A 17109-nucleotide genomic window follows, 5' to 3' on the forward strand; every position below is an offset into this window, starting at 1 on the left:
GCATGCAAAAGCTGGACGATGAATAAGGAAGACTGAGGAAGAACTGAAACCTCTGAATGGTGCTGGTGAAGAATACTGAATATACCACGGACTGCCAGAAGAACGAACAAATGTGTCTCAGAAGCAGTACAGCCAGAACGCTCCTTAGAAACAAGGATGGTGAGACCGCATTTCATGTACTTTGGACGCATTATCAGTAGGGATCAGTCCCTGGGGAAGGACATCATGATTGGTAAAATAGAGGGTCAGTAGAAGAGAGGAAGACCCTCAATGAGATGGACTGACGCAGTGGCTGCAACAACAATGATGGGGAAAAGGGGATGGGATACAGGGAGAGGCCACAGGTAGTTGGTAGGAATGACATCGATCTTGTCCTTACGTTCGGGGGTAGGTTCACAAAAGTTCATTATTTTTATTATGCTTTATAGCTTATATATATGTTACACATTTTTGTATGCTATCAAATATTATATCAAAATGATAATCAGGTTTGCCGTGTTGTGTTGTCAGGTGCCGTCGAGTCAGTTCCAACTCACAGCAACCCTATGTACAACAGAACAAAACGCTGCCCAGTCCTGTGCCATTCTCAAAATCGTCATGCCTGAGCCCATTGTTGCAGCCGCTGTGTCAGTCCATCTCCTTGAGGGTCTTCTTCTTTTTCACTGATCCTCTGCGTTACCAAGCATGATGTCCTTCTCCAGGGACTGGTTCCTCTAGATAACATGTCCACAGTGTGTGTCGGAGCCAATCTGATACCTAAGAACAACAACAACAAGAGCTCCCAGTCAGCTGATCAGGTGAGAAAGAGGAGACATATAGGAAGGTGGAGGGAATTCATCTTGGACCAAAACACTAAAAGTGGGACACAGAGTTGACAGCTTGTACTTACATAACCCCATTCGTAATCAGGGCACAGTGCTAGAGCATGGTTTCTCAACCCAGACACTACTGAATTTTGGGGCCTGATCATATTGCTTAGGGCGTTGTCTTGGTAATGTGGAATGTTTAGCCACATCTCTGGCCTCTGCCTAACATTTGCTTCCTCTCTGCCACCCTGAAAGCCCACTGAGGGGACAAAGTCACCCTTATTGAGAACTACAGTGGTAGAGTCACTGGTACAGAAAAGTCAAAACAAAAACACAGGGAGTCGATATATGGACATTTACACATATACACAAAAGACATTTTAAGATACTAAGGCTTTCTTTAGAGGGACAGTGAATAAAAGCAAGACCCTCAACGAGATGGACTGACACAGTGGCTGCAACAATGGGCTCAAGCGTGACAACGATTGTGAGGATGGTGCAGGAACAGGCAGTGTTTTGTTCCATGGTATGTACGATTGTGATGAGTTGGAACTGACTTCGTGGCACCTAACAACAACAACAACAAAAGTTTTTTCAATGACCACATCCCAATCTTTGTGCGTTGTGTGCATTTTTGTGTTTATCTCGTGCGTTTTTTAGATTCAACAATAACGTAAATCAGTCCATTTTTCTATTTTACCCAGGTTTTAGGGAATTAATTCACATCCATTTTTTTTCGTACTAAAATAGTATTGGCATCTAATGGCTTTAATTATCTCAGTCTTAACATATTTGCCAATTTATGAGGTTGAATGTCAAAGATATTTAAGTAATGGATTAAAATAGTGGGTTAATACCAATTTCAAATAACTAAAAAAAGATTTTAATCCTTCAAATACGAGTGGTATACAGCTTTTAAAACACTGAGGATTTGCATTTCCAGGGTTTGAACGTAGCATACACCACCAAGGTGCTGCTGCGATGGCTTTCCTATCAATCAGTTGTTCACAGAATGCATTTCGCAACGTGATCATCAGATTTGTGAGGGGCCTAGTCAGTGTAAAGCCAAATAATAAAGAAAGAAATAGAAACTGCCTTTCCATGGCTTAAGTGGACCATATACTGCCGTAGTGCTGTAGGGACGGCTTTCGTACCAATCTATTGTGCACAGAAATGCAGTTAGCAACCAGGTGATTAAATTTACAAAGAGACCCAGCTGGCATAAAGCATAATAAAGAAAAACCCCAGAGAAGTAGTAGATAGAGTAGAAGAAAACTGCTTTCATACTGTTCTCAGCTGCGAGGAACGTCTAATTAAAAGGCGTGAGTTAAATGGAAATGAGTTACATGGAGAATCCATTAACTGACAGCATTCCCCCCCATCCTTTGCATTACTTCTTTGTCTGAGCGGCAAATGAACAATAATGAAGCCGCCCTCTGCTGGTTGGCCTGGTGCACACTGCCCCCTGGTGGCGTCCGTTAGCCAAGCTGGCTTTGTCTTTGAATCTGTCTTTGGGAGTCAGTTTTTTCTAGCTCTGTGAGTCATATTCCACACTTCCTCCATTTAATTAGCTTTTCTACTGTATTTGGTTTAATTAAAGTGTATTCTACAAATATCGGGGGGAAACAAAATACAGTGAACCAAATGGATGTGGGTGTTTAATCTTAGCTGTAGCCATGTGACTGTAGGCAAACTACCTATCTTCTGGGAGCATCAGTTGTCTCATCTATAAAATGGGGTTAAAGAAACATCAACTAGCTTGGAGCATCCCAGAAAAATTTAAATGGGGCTACATATGCAAAACCACTAATGACAGTATTTTATCACACTTTCTGTTTAAGAATTAAATGCTATCTAGCAACCGTCACATAGAGTCGCACTCACACACATACATGTTCTCATCACCACTTTAGGACCGGGACGACCAAAGCACAGAGGGCAACATAACTGGAAAGAGGATTCGAACCCGTGCAAAGGAGCCCTTTGCACTTATTCATTGTCCAGTGCAAAAACTGGATGGTGAATAAGGAAGACCAGAGAAAAATTGATGTCTTTGAATTACAGTATTGGGGACAAATATTGAATATACCATGGACTGCCAGAAGAACAAACAAATCCGCCTTAGAAAAAGTACAGCCAGAATACTCCTTAGAAGTGGTGATGATGAGACTTAGGCGAGCATGTCTCACATACTTCGGACGTGTTATCAGGAGGGGCCAGTCCCTAGAAAAGGAAATCCCACCAAAAACCAAACCCACTGCTGTCCAGTCAATTCCAATTCATAGCGGCCCCATAAGGTTTCCAAAGCTATCAACCTCTACAGAGGCTGACTGCCACATCTTTCTCCCACAGAGCCTCTGGTGGTTTCGAACCACCAACATTTTGGTTAGCAGTCAATTGCTTTAACCAAGAAGGACATCATGCTTGGTAAACTGGAGCATCAGAGAAGAGAGGAAAACCCTCAGTGAGCTGAACTGACACAGTAGCTTCAACAATGCGCTCAGGCATAACAACAATTGTGAGGATGGCGCAGGACCGGGCAGTGTTTCTGTTATACAAAGGGTTGCCAGGAATTAGAACTGACTCGATGGCACCTAGCAACAACACCACCAACTAAACTATGCCAATTATTGCAAAAACAGGATGGCTGACCTCAAGTGAGAAATCACTAAAATTACTGAGCACAGACTAATAGATGATCTCCATGATACAATACACATTTTTAGTTTTTAATACCAAAAAATTAGGGACTTTCTATTCTAAGGATATGCAAGTGGGAGGTCAGAAGGCTTTTTTCCTATTACGTGCTCCTGGATTTCTTCTTGTAAGACTTATTTAGAGACTCTAAGTCACTGTAAGCAGTCTTTGGGTGGTGCCATCGGTTAATGTGCTTGGCTGCTCACCAAAGAGTTGGTGGATCGAGTCCACCCAGAGGTGCTTCAAAGGACCTGGCGATCTACTTCTAAAAAAATCAGCCATTGAAAACCCTACGGAGCACAGTTCTACATTTACACACGTGGGGTCGCCACGAGTCAGAGTTGCTCTACATTTACACACGTGGGGTCGCCACGAGTCAGAGTTGTTCTACATTTACACACGTGGGGTCGCCACGAGTCAGAGTTGTTCTACATTTACACACGTGGGGTCGCCACGAGTCAGAGTTGACTGGTTGGCACCTAGGTTTTAAGTTATTGTAACCTACTTACCTCAGTAAAATCCATCCTCTTCTCTCCGTCTGCACTTCTCCACCTTTAGCTTGGGCCCTTCTAAACTCTCACCTGGACTATGGGAACAGCTTCCTTGTCTTCCTGTCACCATAACCAATCTGTTCCCCCCCGCCCAGACCACTCTAATATCCGATGAGCTAATGCTGTATTCCTTTTTAAAGTTATTTTTAGTACACTATTTACTGACTTTGGGAGTTCCTGGTGGTACAAATGGTTAAGCACTGGACTACTAACCAAAAGGTTGGCTGTTCAAACCCACCCAGAGGCCTGGTAATCCGCTTCCAAAAGGCTGCAGCCTCAAAAACCCCTAGGGAGCAGTTCCGCTCCGCACACACGGGGTTGCTGGAGTCGGAATCGACACCACGGCAACTAACAATCAACAACAACATTTACTACCTTCAGGATAAAATTCAGGTCCATCACACCGGTAGATAAGTCCTTGGGGATCAGGCCCCTGCACTGTCCCCAGGCTCACACAGCACTCGCCGTCCTCTGCACAGAGCCAACTCCCTGAGCCTCTTGGCCTTCAGGATAAAATTCAGGTTCATCACACCGGTAGATAAGTCCTTGGGGATCAGGCCCCTGCACTGTCCCCAGGCTCACACAGCACTTGCCCTTCTCTGCACAGAGCCAACTCCCTGAGCCTCTTGGCCTTCAGGATAAAATTCAGGTTCATCACACCGGTAGATAAGTCCTTGGTGACCAGGTCCCTGCACTGTCCCCAGTCTCACACAGCACTCGCCGTCCTCTGCACAGAGCCAACTCCCTGAGCCTCTTGGCCTTTGCATCCTCACGTGCTGGTCCCTCTGCGTGGAATGTCCTCACTCTCTCCACGGGCAGGAAACCCTCTAGCGTAACAGGTGTTTGTGTCTGACATCGTCACCTCCTTGGTGAAGCCATCTGTTATGGACTGAACTGTTTCCCCCCCGGAAAAGAAATATTAATGTCCTAACCCTGGTACCTGTGAACATGACCTTGTGTGGAAATTGGGTCACTGAAGGTGTTACTAGTTAACATGAGGTCATACTAGACCAGGGTGGGTCCCGATCCCGTCTGAGTGATGTCCTTGTACAAGAGGGGAAGAGACACAGAGAGCCAGACAGAGGGAAGATGGCCATGTGATGATGGAGGAAGGGAGTGTGGTGATGCGGCTACAAGCCAAGGACAAATGTTATCACATACTTTTTTACATATGTCTAGATTAATTTAAATTTGACCACCTGGAAGAGACAAGAGCCCTCAGAGGGAGCACGGTCCTGCTGACACCCTTAACTCAGACTCCCGGCCTCCAGAGCCGCGAGACGATAGACGCCTTCCTCATAAGCCACCTACTTCGTGGTATTTTGTGCGGCAGCCCTCGGGGACTTAAATATGCTCCCTTGTCCCTCTTCTTCCTTCACCATCTCAGAGAAGCTCATCCTGAGTCTTCCCTTTTGTCGTATGTTCTGTCTGAACCTGGGACTGTTGAGCTCCTTAATCCTTGGAACTAGGTCTTGTCTCTCTCTACTGACCACCTAATTTCAAGCCTAGGACACAGTATGTATTCGATCGATACAAAGCGTTGAAAAGATGGATTTCGAACCGTCCTTTGGAAGTCCAAACCTAGAGATTCAGCGGTCACCTCAACTTGTCACACGTCACACGTCTGATTAATGCGTCATACCCCACGCCTGCTGATTTCCACCAACGATACTGACGTTGTTCTCATTCCCAGTGGGTCAAGCTTTCCCGCCTCCTGACGTGTTTTCTCCCCCACCTAAGACATTTTTCTCTTTGTCTTCCCTTGATTGTTGTGATTGTTGTTTGGTGCCATCTAGTCAGCTCAAACTCATGGGGATCTTATGTACAGGAATGTCAAGGATTGAATTTTATCCCCCCAAAATATCTCTCAACTTGGTTAGGTCAGGATTCTCAATACTGTACAGTTGTCCTCCATTTTGTGATTGATGTAATTTTCCTATGTGTTGTAAATCCTAATCTCTCCCTGTGGTTGATGAGGTTAAAGAGGATTAGGGTAGGATGTAACACCCTTACTCAGGTCACATCCCTGATCCAATGTAAAGGGAGTTTCCCTGGGATGTGGCCTGTATCACATTTTATCTTGTAAGAGATAAAAGACAGACGTAGAGAGACAGGGGGACCTCATACCACAAAAAAAGTAGGACCAGGAACAGAGTGTGTCCTTTGGACCCTGGGGTTCCTGCATGGAGAAGCTCCTAATCCAAGGGAAGATTGATGACAAGGACCTTCCTCCAGAATTGACAGAGAAATCCTTCTCCTGGAGCTTACATCCTGAACCTGGACTTCTAGCTCCTAGACTGAGAGAGAATAACCTTGTTTGTTGAACCCATTTACTTACGGTATTTCTGTTATAGCAATACTAGATAACTAAGACAAGGCATACTTTGTTTTATTGCACTTGACAGATACTGCGTTTTTCACAAATTGAAGGTTTGTGGCAACCCTGCTTTGAGCAAGTCCATTGGTGCCATTTTTCCAACAGAACTTGCTAACTTCATGTCTCTGCGTCACATTTTGGTAATTGTTCTGGTATTTCAAACTTTTAAAATTATTACTACATACGTTATGATGATCTGTGATCAGTGATCTTTGATGTTACTATTGATATTGTTTTGGGGTGCCACAAACCATACCCATATAAGACAGCAAACTTAATTGGTAAATGTTGGTGTGTTCTGACTGCTCCAACAACTGGCCATTCCCCCTGTTTCCCTCTTTCTCCTTGGGCCTCCTTATCCTGAGACAAGACGATATTGAAATTAAGCCAATTAACAGCCTCTAAATGTTCAAGGGAAAGGAAGAGTCACAAGTCTCTCACTTTAAATCAAAAGCTAGGAATGGTTAAGCTCAGTAAGGAACGCATGTTGAAAGCCGGGACAGGTCAAAAGCTAGGACTCTTGCACCAAACAGCTAATCTATGAATGCAAAGAAAAGTTCTAGAAGGAAATTAAAATTGCTACTCCAGTGAACACACTAATGATAAGAAGGCGAAACAGCCTTATTGCTGACGTGGAGAAAGTTTTAGTGGTCTGGACAGAAGATCAAACCAGCCACAACATTCCCTTAAGCCAAAACCTAATTCAGAGCAAGGCCCTAACTCTCTTCAATTCTATGAAGACCGTGAGAGGCAAGGAAGCTGCAGAAGGAAAATTTGAAGCTAGCAGAGGTTGGATCATGAGGTTTAAGGAGAGAAGCCATCTCCATAACATACAAATGCAACGTGAAGTAGCAAGTGTCGGTTGGAAGCTGCAGTACGTGATCCAGAAGACCTGGCTGAGATAACTGATGAAGACGGCTACACTCAACGAGAGATTTTCAATGTAGAGGAAACAGGCTTCTACTGGAAAACATTGCCATCTAGGATTTCCATGGAGAGGAGAAGTGCATGCCTGGCTTCAAAGGACAGGCTGACTCTTTTTAGGGACTAATGCAGCTGGTGACTTTAAAGTAGCTGCTGAATTTAAAGTTGAAGCCAGTGCTCATTTACCATTCCCAAAATCCTAGGGCCCTTAAGAACTATGCTAAATGTACTACCTGTGCTCTATAAACGGAACGACAAAGTCTAGATGACAATATTGTTTTTATAACAGTTCACTGAATATTTTAAGCCCACTGTTGAGACCTACTGCTCAGAAACAAAAAGATTCCCTTCAAAATACTACTGCTCATTGACAATACAAGTGGTCACCCAAGAGCTTTGATGGAGATGTACAAGGAGATTAATGTTTTCATACCTGCTAACACAACATCTATTTTGCAGCCCAAGGATCAAGGAGTAATTTTGACTTTCAAGTCTTATAATTTAAGAAATACATTTTGTAAGGCTACAGCTGCCATAGATGGTGATTCCTCTGATGGATCTGGGCAAAGTAAACTGAAAACCTTCTGGAAAGAATTTTCCATTCTAGGTGCCATTAAGAACATTTGTGATTCATGGAAGGAGGTCAAAATATCAACATTAACAGGAGTTTGGAAGACGCTGATTCCAATTCTCATGGAGAACTTTGTGAGGTTCAAGATTTCAGTGGAGGAAGTAACTGCAGATGTGGTGGAAACAGCAAGAGAACTAGAATTAGAAGTGGAGCCTGGAGCTGTGACTGAATTGCTGCAATCCAACGATAAAACTTTAACAGATGAGGAGTTGCTTCTTATGATTAGCAAAGAAAGTGGTTTCTTGACATGGAATCTACTTCTGGTGAAGATGCTGTAACATTGTTGAAATGACAGCAAAGGATTTAGAATATTACATAAACTTAGTCGATAAAGCAGTAGCCAGGGTTTGAGAGGACTGACCTCAATTTTGAAAGAAGTTCTACTGTGGGTAAAATGCTATCAAACAGCATTGCGTGCTCCAGAGAAATCTTTCATGAAAGGAAGTCAGTGGATGCAGCAAACTTCACTCTTGTCTTACTTTAAGAAATTGCCACGGCCACCCCAACCTTCAGCAATCACCACCCTGATCAGTCAGCAGCCATCAACACCGGGGCAAGACCCTCCACCAGCAAAAGGATTACAGCTCGCTCAAGGCTCAGATGACAGTTAGCATTTTTTAGCAATAAAGCATGTTTTAAATAAGGCACGTACATTGTTTTTTAGACCAGATGCTATAATAAAAACTACCAAAAACAAACAAACCAACCTACTGCCCTTGAGTAGATTCTCACCCACAGTGACCCCACCAGGTTGCCAAGACTGTAAATTTCTTTGGGAGCAGACAGCCACATTTTTCTCCCATGAAGCGGCTGGTGTTTTTGAACTGTCAACCTTTTAGTTAGCAGGCCATTGCTCTAACCACTGTGCAACCAGTGTTCCTTTAATTACACTACAGCACAGCATAAATGTAAATTTTAAATGCACTGGGAACCAAAAAATTCATGTGGCTGCATTTATTGTAGTATTCACTTTAGTGCGGTGGTCTGGAACTGAACCTGCGATATCTCTGACGTATGCCTGCATAACAGACCACTACCTGGTCCTACGCCATCTTCATGACCATTGGGATGTTTGAGTCCATTGTTTTGACTGTTGTGTCAATCCATCTCATTGAGGGTTGCCCTTGTTTTCGCTGACCCTCCACTTTACCAAAGGTCCCTGGGTAGCACAAAGAGTTTACAATTGACTAGTAACCTAAAATTTGGCAGTTTGAGCCCATTCAGCCGCGCTATGGAAGACAGACTTAGTGATCTACTTCCATAAAGACTGCAACGAAGAAGGCTCGATGGAGAAGTTCTCTGTAACACATGGAGTCGCCATGAGTTAGAATCAACATGACTGCAACAGGGTTCTACTTTAGCAACCATGATGTCCTTATGAGGATACCACGCCCTTCATTAAAGTCCACTTACTCACTGAGTTTCTTCTTATCTTCCAGGTCTATTGGTCACCGTTTTCTCTCATGTGCCCAAATTCTCATCAGATTAGATCCCGCAACCCAAGCAGTACTTTCCAGTCCCTTTTCTTTTATTCATGTTGGCCCTTATGCTTAGAATGACTTCCTTCTCTTACATCAGTCTGACTTAATTATTCTCCTCAAGGCCAAAACTGCCTTCTTAATGAATTCTTTCCTGGTATCGAGAAATAGGTGTGATTTCCAACAAACCATCTCATTTATTCTACAAAACTCTGAGAGACAGGTTATATATTTCACAGCTGAGGAAACTGAGGCTTAGAAAGGTCTAGAGACTTTGAGAATTAACAGTATAAACCCTCAGATTCAGGAAGCCTAGGGAATACAGTGGAGTGCTGCTAAATGTTTAACAATTCGCTGTCTGTAAAAAAAAAAAAAAAAAAAAGGCAAATCAAGTCCTGGTTTACAGTATTTGCCTATTTCCACAGTGTAATACTCCCACCATAGCTGACTGCAAGCTACCAATAATATCAGGGGAGTTTCTGGCTTACAAAAATGGCTCCCACGTTCTGCCGCACACCGATAGTTGGCTGACTTGTGTCTGTCATTTCTTCAGCACTTTGGTGTCATAAAAAAAAAAAAAAAAGTCTTTAAAATTACTTTTTCCCACTTCTCTCAAATGCTATAGATATCGCATAAGTCAATACCTCCCCTTCCACCTGTGTTCCCATTTCAAGACAACACAGGTGAAATTTCTCATAATTGTAACTGCTAAACCATGCTGTGACTATCACCACCACCGCACTTACCACTAACAATGGGGTCCTTGTTGCCACCTGGCTGGAGAGTAACTCAATTCCAGGATCCAAATCCTAGCATTCGCTTAGTGCGCCCAAATCTGGTGTAACTGTCTTAGTTTGAGTTTCCTAGAAACAGACCCAGAGATAAGGATTTGAGTGCAAATTATTTGCGTGGAAGGTGATCCCAGGAAACACTTGTAGGGAATGGGGAAATGGGCCAAGGAAGGAATGGAAGGTAATACCATGTGTGCCAGCAAGCTGGTTTCTATTTAACTGGACCTGAAACCAGACACACTGGAAGTCTGCGTAGAACTCACCTTAGGTTACCTCCCTGCCCCCACGGGTAAAGGTGTTGGGGCTTTTATCTGTCCAGCTGAGGGCACTCCCAGAAGGTGTCAATTTCCTGGCATCTCAGGCCTTTCCTGTACACAGGCAGAGCAGGCTCTGGTGGCCAGAGAGAGCCAAAACCGAAAAACGAAACCCGGTGCCATTGAGCTGATTTCAACTCACAGTAACCCTATTGGATAGAGTAGAACATCCCCATAGGGTTTTCAAGGAGCAGCTGGTAAATCAAAACTGTTGACCTGCTGGTTAGTAGCCAAGCTCTCAACCACTGCACCAAAAGGGCTCCAAAAATATGGAAGGGTTCATGAATTCCAGCAGGCAAATACTCTCAGCTGCTGGACTTCGCAGTTGAACCAGTTTGAGTAAAATGTTCAGTTCAAGGGCACATAGACTATACCCAACAGGTCTGTCTCACCCCTAACACTGTGAATGCTGTTGATTGGTTTCCAATCCATGGACAAAGCTAGACATATTTAATTATAATGATCAGGGCAGATTAACCAATAAACCAGGTAGGTACGGACTTAACTGTGTTTACTTACTAATTTGTAGTGTACTACAGATTAGTAAGTAAGCACAAGTAAGCCCATGCCTACCTGGCTTCTTGGGTGAGCCGTCATTACTAATGATAGAAGAGAATGCAAATTTTTGATAGCATAGAAATAAGAATAAATGTAACAATATTAGTACGGGAGGACGGAGAAATAAAAGAAAGTAGAAATCTCAACTTTTACTTTCTTACTTTATATTACAGTTGGCCCTCTTTATCCGTGGGTTGCACACCTGCAGATCCAACGAACCATGGATCGAGAATATTCAGGGGTGGGGGGAAAACCTTTTTTTTCTTATCGTTAGTCCGCAAATAATACAGTACAACAATTACATAATATTTACATTTTAATTAAGTATTATAAGTAATCTACAGATGATTTAAAGTATGTGGGAGAACCTACATATAGGTTATAGGCAAGTACTATGCCATCTTATGGAAGGGAATTGAGCATCCGCGGATTTTGGTACGGGGGATGTATTGGAAAAAACCCCCAGCAGATAGAGAGAGGAGTATTTGTATCTCCAATGAGAATCTACAGACCACCTGCGTTAGAATCACACGGGCCACCTGTGGAAAAGAAGATTCCTAAGACTCTCCCCAGACGCCGTGAGTGAGAACACCTGGGGGTGGAGACGCAGCACCTGCCTTTTTTCTCACGCGCTTCCTAGGGACTCTTACACAGACTACCGTCGAAGTCCCGCTGCTTGTCGGTCATCTTGGATTCCTTCTCCTTCCCCAGCGTTTTACTGCGAACCGTTCAAACACACGGAGAAATGTAAAGGACGACACGGCAGTGTGCTGAAAGTTACACACCCTCCAAGCACGTGCCTCAGCGGAGCCGCTTCCCGCTCTCCGCGCGTGTCCTGTTAGCGCAGCTTCCCGCCCCGGCTGCACCGGCGGAGCGCGAGCCGCCCACGTCACGGTCTCCCCGGAGCACCCCGCCCCGCAGCAGCTCCTCGGACTGGCTTCTCCACAACCGGACGCGAAGGCGCAGGGAAAAACGGCACACGTGCACCAGCGCGCAACGTCAGCGCCGGTGCTTGTGACGTTCACGCAGACGGCGCACGGGCGCGGGAAAGCCAGCCCGAGAGCGTACGGAGCGCGGGCGGGAGGTGCGGCCGACGCCCCGTCCTCGTGTCGCGCCAGCCCGCGCACCGCAGCGTCCGGAGCTGACGGGCGAACGTGCCCGCCTCCCCCGGGTGTCCACGCTCACGCCACGCCCAAGGCCCCGCCCCGCGGCCCGAAGCCCAGCCCTTTCCGGGCCGCGCTTTTCGCACGCCCGAGGCCACGCCTACTGCGTCACCCCGTTGCCGCCGGCCCCGCCTCCCTACGCCGCAGTCTCAAATCTGAAGCCACGCCCCGCGATTTAAGGCTCCGCCCCTATAGGGGTCACACTCTCCGCACGCCCAAGGCCCCGCCCCACTGCGTCGCACCTCCCGCACGCCCAAGGCCCCGCCCACCGCGTCGCCCCGCCCCGCGACCTGGAATCCGCGGCGGCCGTTGGCCGTTAGTGCGGTTTGGCGGTTGTCTTGGAGAAGCAAGATGGCGGCCACGGCGACCGCGGTGGTGGCGGAGGAGGACACGGAGCTGCGGGACCTGCTGGTGCAGACGCTGGAGAACAGCGGGGTTCTCAACCGGATCAAGGTGCGGCGGGGCGGCCGCGGCGGTCGTGGCTGGCGGGGGGTCCTCACCCGGCCCGCGCCTGCGTCCCCCGGCTGGCGAGGCGAGCGGGCCGATTCCCGCGCTGGAGCTGGGTCGGCCGCGGACGGGCGGGAGGCCCTGTGAGCGCGGGGCCGATAGAAGCGCGAGACGCGGCGTCGTCCCGGGGGCGGCCTGGCTTGTCCGCGGCGCGGCCTGGGGGACGGCGGGGACGCCTGCAGCCAGGCCGCGCGCGCCAGGACGGGAGGCCTAGGACCGCTCAGCCCTGCTGGGCCTCGGCTTCCGAACTCCGGGTCCGCGACCGCCGGGTCCACCGGGTCCGCGACCGCCGGCTCCACCGGGTCCGCGACCGCCGGCTCCACCGGGTCCGCGACCGCCGGCTCCACCGGGTCCGAACCACCGGGTCCGCGACCACCGAGCCCGCGACCACCGGGTCCGCGACCACCTACCCCGCTGGCTGGCGGCCGCCGCCGTGCTGCAGGGAGTCGAGTGGCAAACGCTCGGGGTGGCGCGGACGGTTGTGCGCTCGCCTGCGAGGCTACGCTCCGGGCTCCTCGCCGCAGAGCTGGCGGTTGGAACCCACCCAGAGGCTCCTCGGAAGACAGGCCTGGCGGTTTGCTCCCTAGTGTCGCGGCCGTGGAAACCCTGGGCAGCGGTGGCTGGCACACCTGGGGTCGTCAGGAGTCGGAATCCGCTCCGCGGCAGCTACCGAGCGGCAAACCCTCTCTTCAGACGCCCTCTCCTGACTGTGGGGCCAGGCAGCTGAAGGTGGAGTGAACGCCTCCAGCTTGTTTTAACAGAGCTGTTGGGCTGGTTTCTGTGTGTTATTTCTTAGAGTTGTTGGGCGTTAAAAAAAAAAAAAAAACACAAAAACAGTTGCTCTGGAGTAGACTCCACCTCATGGCGACTCCGTGTGTGTCAGACTAGGACTAGGTCCATACGTAGGGTTTTCAGTGGCTGGTTTTTCAGGAGTACATCGCCAGGCCTTTCTTCCCAGGCACCTTCGGATGGACTTGAACCTCCACCCTTTTGGATAGTAGACCAATGCATAAACAGTTTCCACCACCCTGGGACTCAGTTGGACACTAAGCACTCGTTAATAGAGGGAAAGCAGAGTGTGTAACCAAAACAGTGATGCCCCACTGCCGTCCAGTTGATATCCACTCAGAGCAACTCTCTAGGACAAGGTAGAGCTGCCCCACACGGTTTCTAAGGCTGTGATCTTTTTTTTTTTAATTGTGCTTTAAGTGAAAGTTTACAAATCAAGTCAGTCTCTCATAAAAAAATTTATATACACCTTACTATGTACCCCTAGTTGCTCTCCCCCAATGAGACAGCACACCTCTCTCCACTCTGTATTCCCCGTGTGAATTCAGCCAGCTCCCACCCCTCTCTGCCTTCTCATCTCCCCTCCAAACAGGAGCTGCCCACATAGTCTTACGTGTTCGCTTGATCCAAGAAGCTCACTCCTCATCAGCATCATTTTCTGTCTTATAGTCCAATCCAATCTCTGTCTGAAGAGTTGGCTTTGGGAATGGTTCAAGCCTTGGGCTATCAGAAGGTCTGGGGACCATGACATCCAGGGTCCTTCCAGTCTCAGTCAAACCATTAAGTCTGGTCTTTTTATGAGAATTTGAGTTCTGCATCCCACTGCTAAGGCTGTAATCTTTATGGAAGAAAACTGCTACACCTTTCTCTTGCAGAGCACCTGGTGGGTTTGAGCCATTGACCTTTAGGTTGGCAACTGAGCACTTTAACCACGTACCACTAGGGTTCCCTTAAACAGTGATTACTAAAATAAAATTACAAGGAGAGGGAATAGGCTTGTGGAGAAATGGAGAGCTTATAATAACTCTTTAGAACTTTGGGATGACTTTCCGACCTCTCGTCTGCACTGTCCTAGTCTGCATTATTGCCTTGCTAGCTTTCGTTTTTGGGGTTAGATGGTGTGGATGGTGCCCGTGGAACTTACTAAGAGTTAGGGCCACCCCCACATTATGAATTTCAACTTCCTCAATTCCTTAATAGACAGACACAAAAAATATATCAGGAGTAGAAAAATCAGTGTGGAAGGCAACTGATAATTTAGGGATTTTTTTGTGTGTGCCTTGTCGTGAAAATTGTCCTGAGATAATTGTTCCTTTTTTTTTTTTTTTAAGGCTGAACTACGAGCAGCTGTGTTTCTAGCACTAGAGGAGCAAGAAAAAGTAGAGGTATGAACTTTACAAATTTTAATATGACCATATTCATTAATGTTTAACTCATAATTTATAGTTAGTGTTTATAGTAGTGCATAGTGCATAGTCAAGGATAAAGGAGGCCTGGAGGCGCAATGGTTAAGCATTTGGCTGCTAACGAAAAGGTCAGCGCTTCAAAGCCACTAGCTGCCCTGCAGAGGAAAGACGTCGCAGTCTGATTTTGTGAAGATTTAAAGCCTTAGAAACTGTGTGGGTCAGTTGTATTTTGTCCTATAGGGTCTCTATAGTTGGAATTGACTCGACAGCAGTGGGTTTTGGTTTAGCGTCAAAGATCCTTTTGGACCGTTAAGGATTGTTTGTTGTTAGCCATTGTCCAGTTGGCTATGACTCATGGCAACCCTGTATATAACAATGAAGTGTTACCTGATCCTGCACCATCTTCATGATCCTTGATGTGGTTGATTGTAGTTGGTCAGTACTCTGTTCTGATTTCATGGGGTTTTCATTGGCTAATTTTTGGAAGTAGATCTGTAGGCCTTTCTTCCTAGAGTGTCTTAGTCTGGAAACTCAGCTGATGCCTGTCTACCGTAAGCGACCCTGCTGATATTTGAAGTACTGATGGCACAGTTTCCAGCGTCAGAGCAAAACACAAGCCACTGTTGTTGTTAGGTGCCATTGAGTTGGTTCCGACTCACAGCAACACAACAGAATGAAACACTGCCTGGTCCTGCTCTATCCTCACAATTGTTGCTGTGCTTGACCCCATTATGTCAGTCCGTCTCATTGAGGGTCTTCTTTTTTGCTGACCCTTTGCTTTACCAAGCATGATGTCCTTCTCTGGAGACTGATCCCTCCTGAGAACACGTCCGAAGTATGTGAGACGTAGTCTCGGCATCTGTGCTTCTGAGGAGCATTCTGGTTGTACTTCTTCCAAGACAGATTTGTTCATTCTTTTGGCAGTTCCTGGTATATCAGTATTCTCCACCAACACCACGATTCAAAGGCTTCGATTCGTTTTTGGACTTCCTTATTCACTGTCCAGCTTTCACATGCGTATGAGGCGATTGAAAACACCAGGGGCTTCTGGCTTCCGGCAGGTATACCTTAGTTCTCAAGGTGACATCTTTGCTTTTCAACACCTTAAAGAGGTCTTTTGCAGCAGATTTGCCCAGTGCAATGTGTCTTTTGATTTCTTGACTACTGCTTCCATGGGTGTTGATTGTGGATCCAAGTAAAATGAAAACCCTTCACAACCTCAATCTTTTCTCCGTTTATCATGATGTTGCTTATTGGTCCAGCTGTGAGGATTTTTGTTTTCTTTATTTGGAGGTGTAATCCATACTGAAGGCTGTGGTTTTTGATCTTCATCAGTAAGTGCTTCAAGTTTTCTTCACTTTCAACAAGCAAGGTTGTGTCATCTGTATAACGCAGGTTGTTAATCAGTCCTCCTCCAATCCTGATGCCCCGTTCTTCTTCATATTGTCCAGCTTCTCAGATTATTTGCTCAGCAATACAGATTGAATACGTATGGTGAAAGGAGACAACCCTGACGCACACCTTCCCTGATTTTAAACCATGTAGTATCCCCTGGTTGTGTTTGAACAACTGCCTCTTGATCCATGTACAGATTCCTCACGAGCACAATTAAGTGTTCCAGAATTCCCCTTCTCTGCAATGTTATCCATGATTCGACTGATCCATACAGTCGAATACTGTAGCATATTCAGTAAGACACAGGCAAATATCTTTCTGGTATTCCCTGCTTTCAGCCAGGATCCATCTGTCATCAGCAATGATATCCCTTATTCCACGTCCTCTTCTGAATCTGGCCTTAATTTCTGGCAGTTCCCTTTCGATATACTGCTGCAGTGGTTTTTGAATGATCTTTGGCAAAATTTTCCTTGCACGTGATGTTAACGATATTCTATAATTTCTGCATTCGGTTGAATCATCTCTCTTGGGAATAGGCATGAACATGAATCTCTTCCAGTCGATTGGCCAGGTAGTTTCTTCCAAATTTCTTGGCATAGACGAGTGAGCATCTCTAGCGCTGCATCTGTTTGTGGAAACATCTCGATCATTACTCGGTCAGTTCCTGGAGCCTTGTTTTTCACCAGTGCCTTCAGTACAGCCTGGACTTCTTCCTTCAGTAC

At 46.4% G+C, this 17109-nt stretch overlaps 1 protein-coding gene across 3 annotated transcripts in view; it reads left to right on the top strand.

Annotated features, from left to right (window-relative positions):
- Nucleotides 1–12566: 12566 nt before the first annotated feature.
- Nucleotides 12567–17109, top strand: part of CEP43 (centrosomal protein 43) — a 56617-nt gene continuing 52074 nt past the window's right edge. The window contains exons 1-2 of one of the 3 annotated variants that reach the window (XM_049905359.1): nt 12567–12743; nt 14918–14971. In XM_049905359.1, coding sequence (XP_049761316.1) covers nt 12642–12743; nt 14918–14971 — 156 coding nt within the window. In that variant the 5' untranslated portion in view covers nt 12567–12641. The remainder of the gene's footprint in view (nt 12744–14917; nt 14972–17109) is intronic. The other 2 variants (XM_049905349.1, XM_049905370.1) reach the window with 2 other exon arrangements.

This window comes from Elephas maximus, chromosome 1, assembly GCF_024166365.1.
Source record: "Elephas maximus indicus isolate mEleMax1 chromosome 1, mEleMax1 primary haplotype, whole genome shotgun sequence".
Classification (NCBI taxonomy): domain Eukaryota; kingdom Metazoa; phylum Chordata; class Mammalia; order Proboscidea; family Elephantidae; genus Elephas; species Elephas maximus.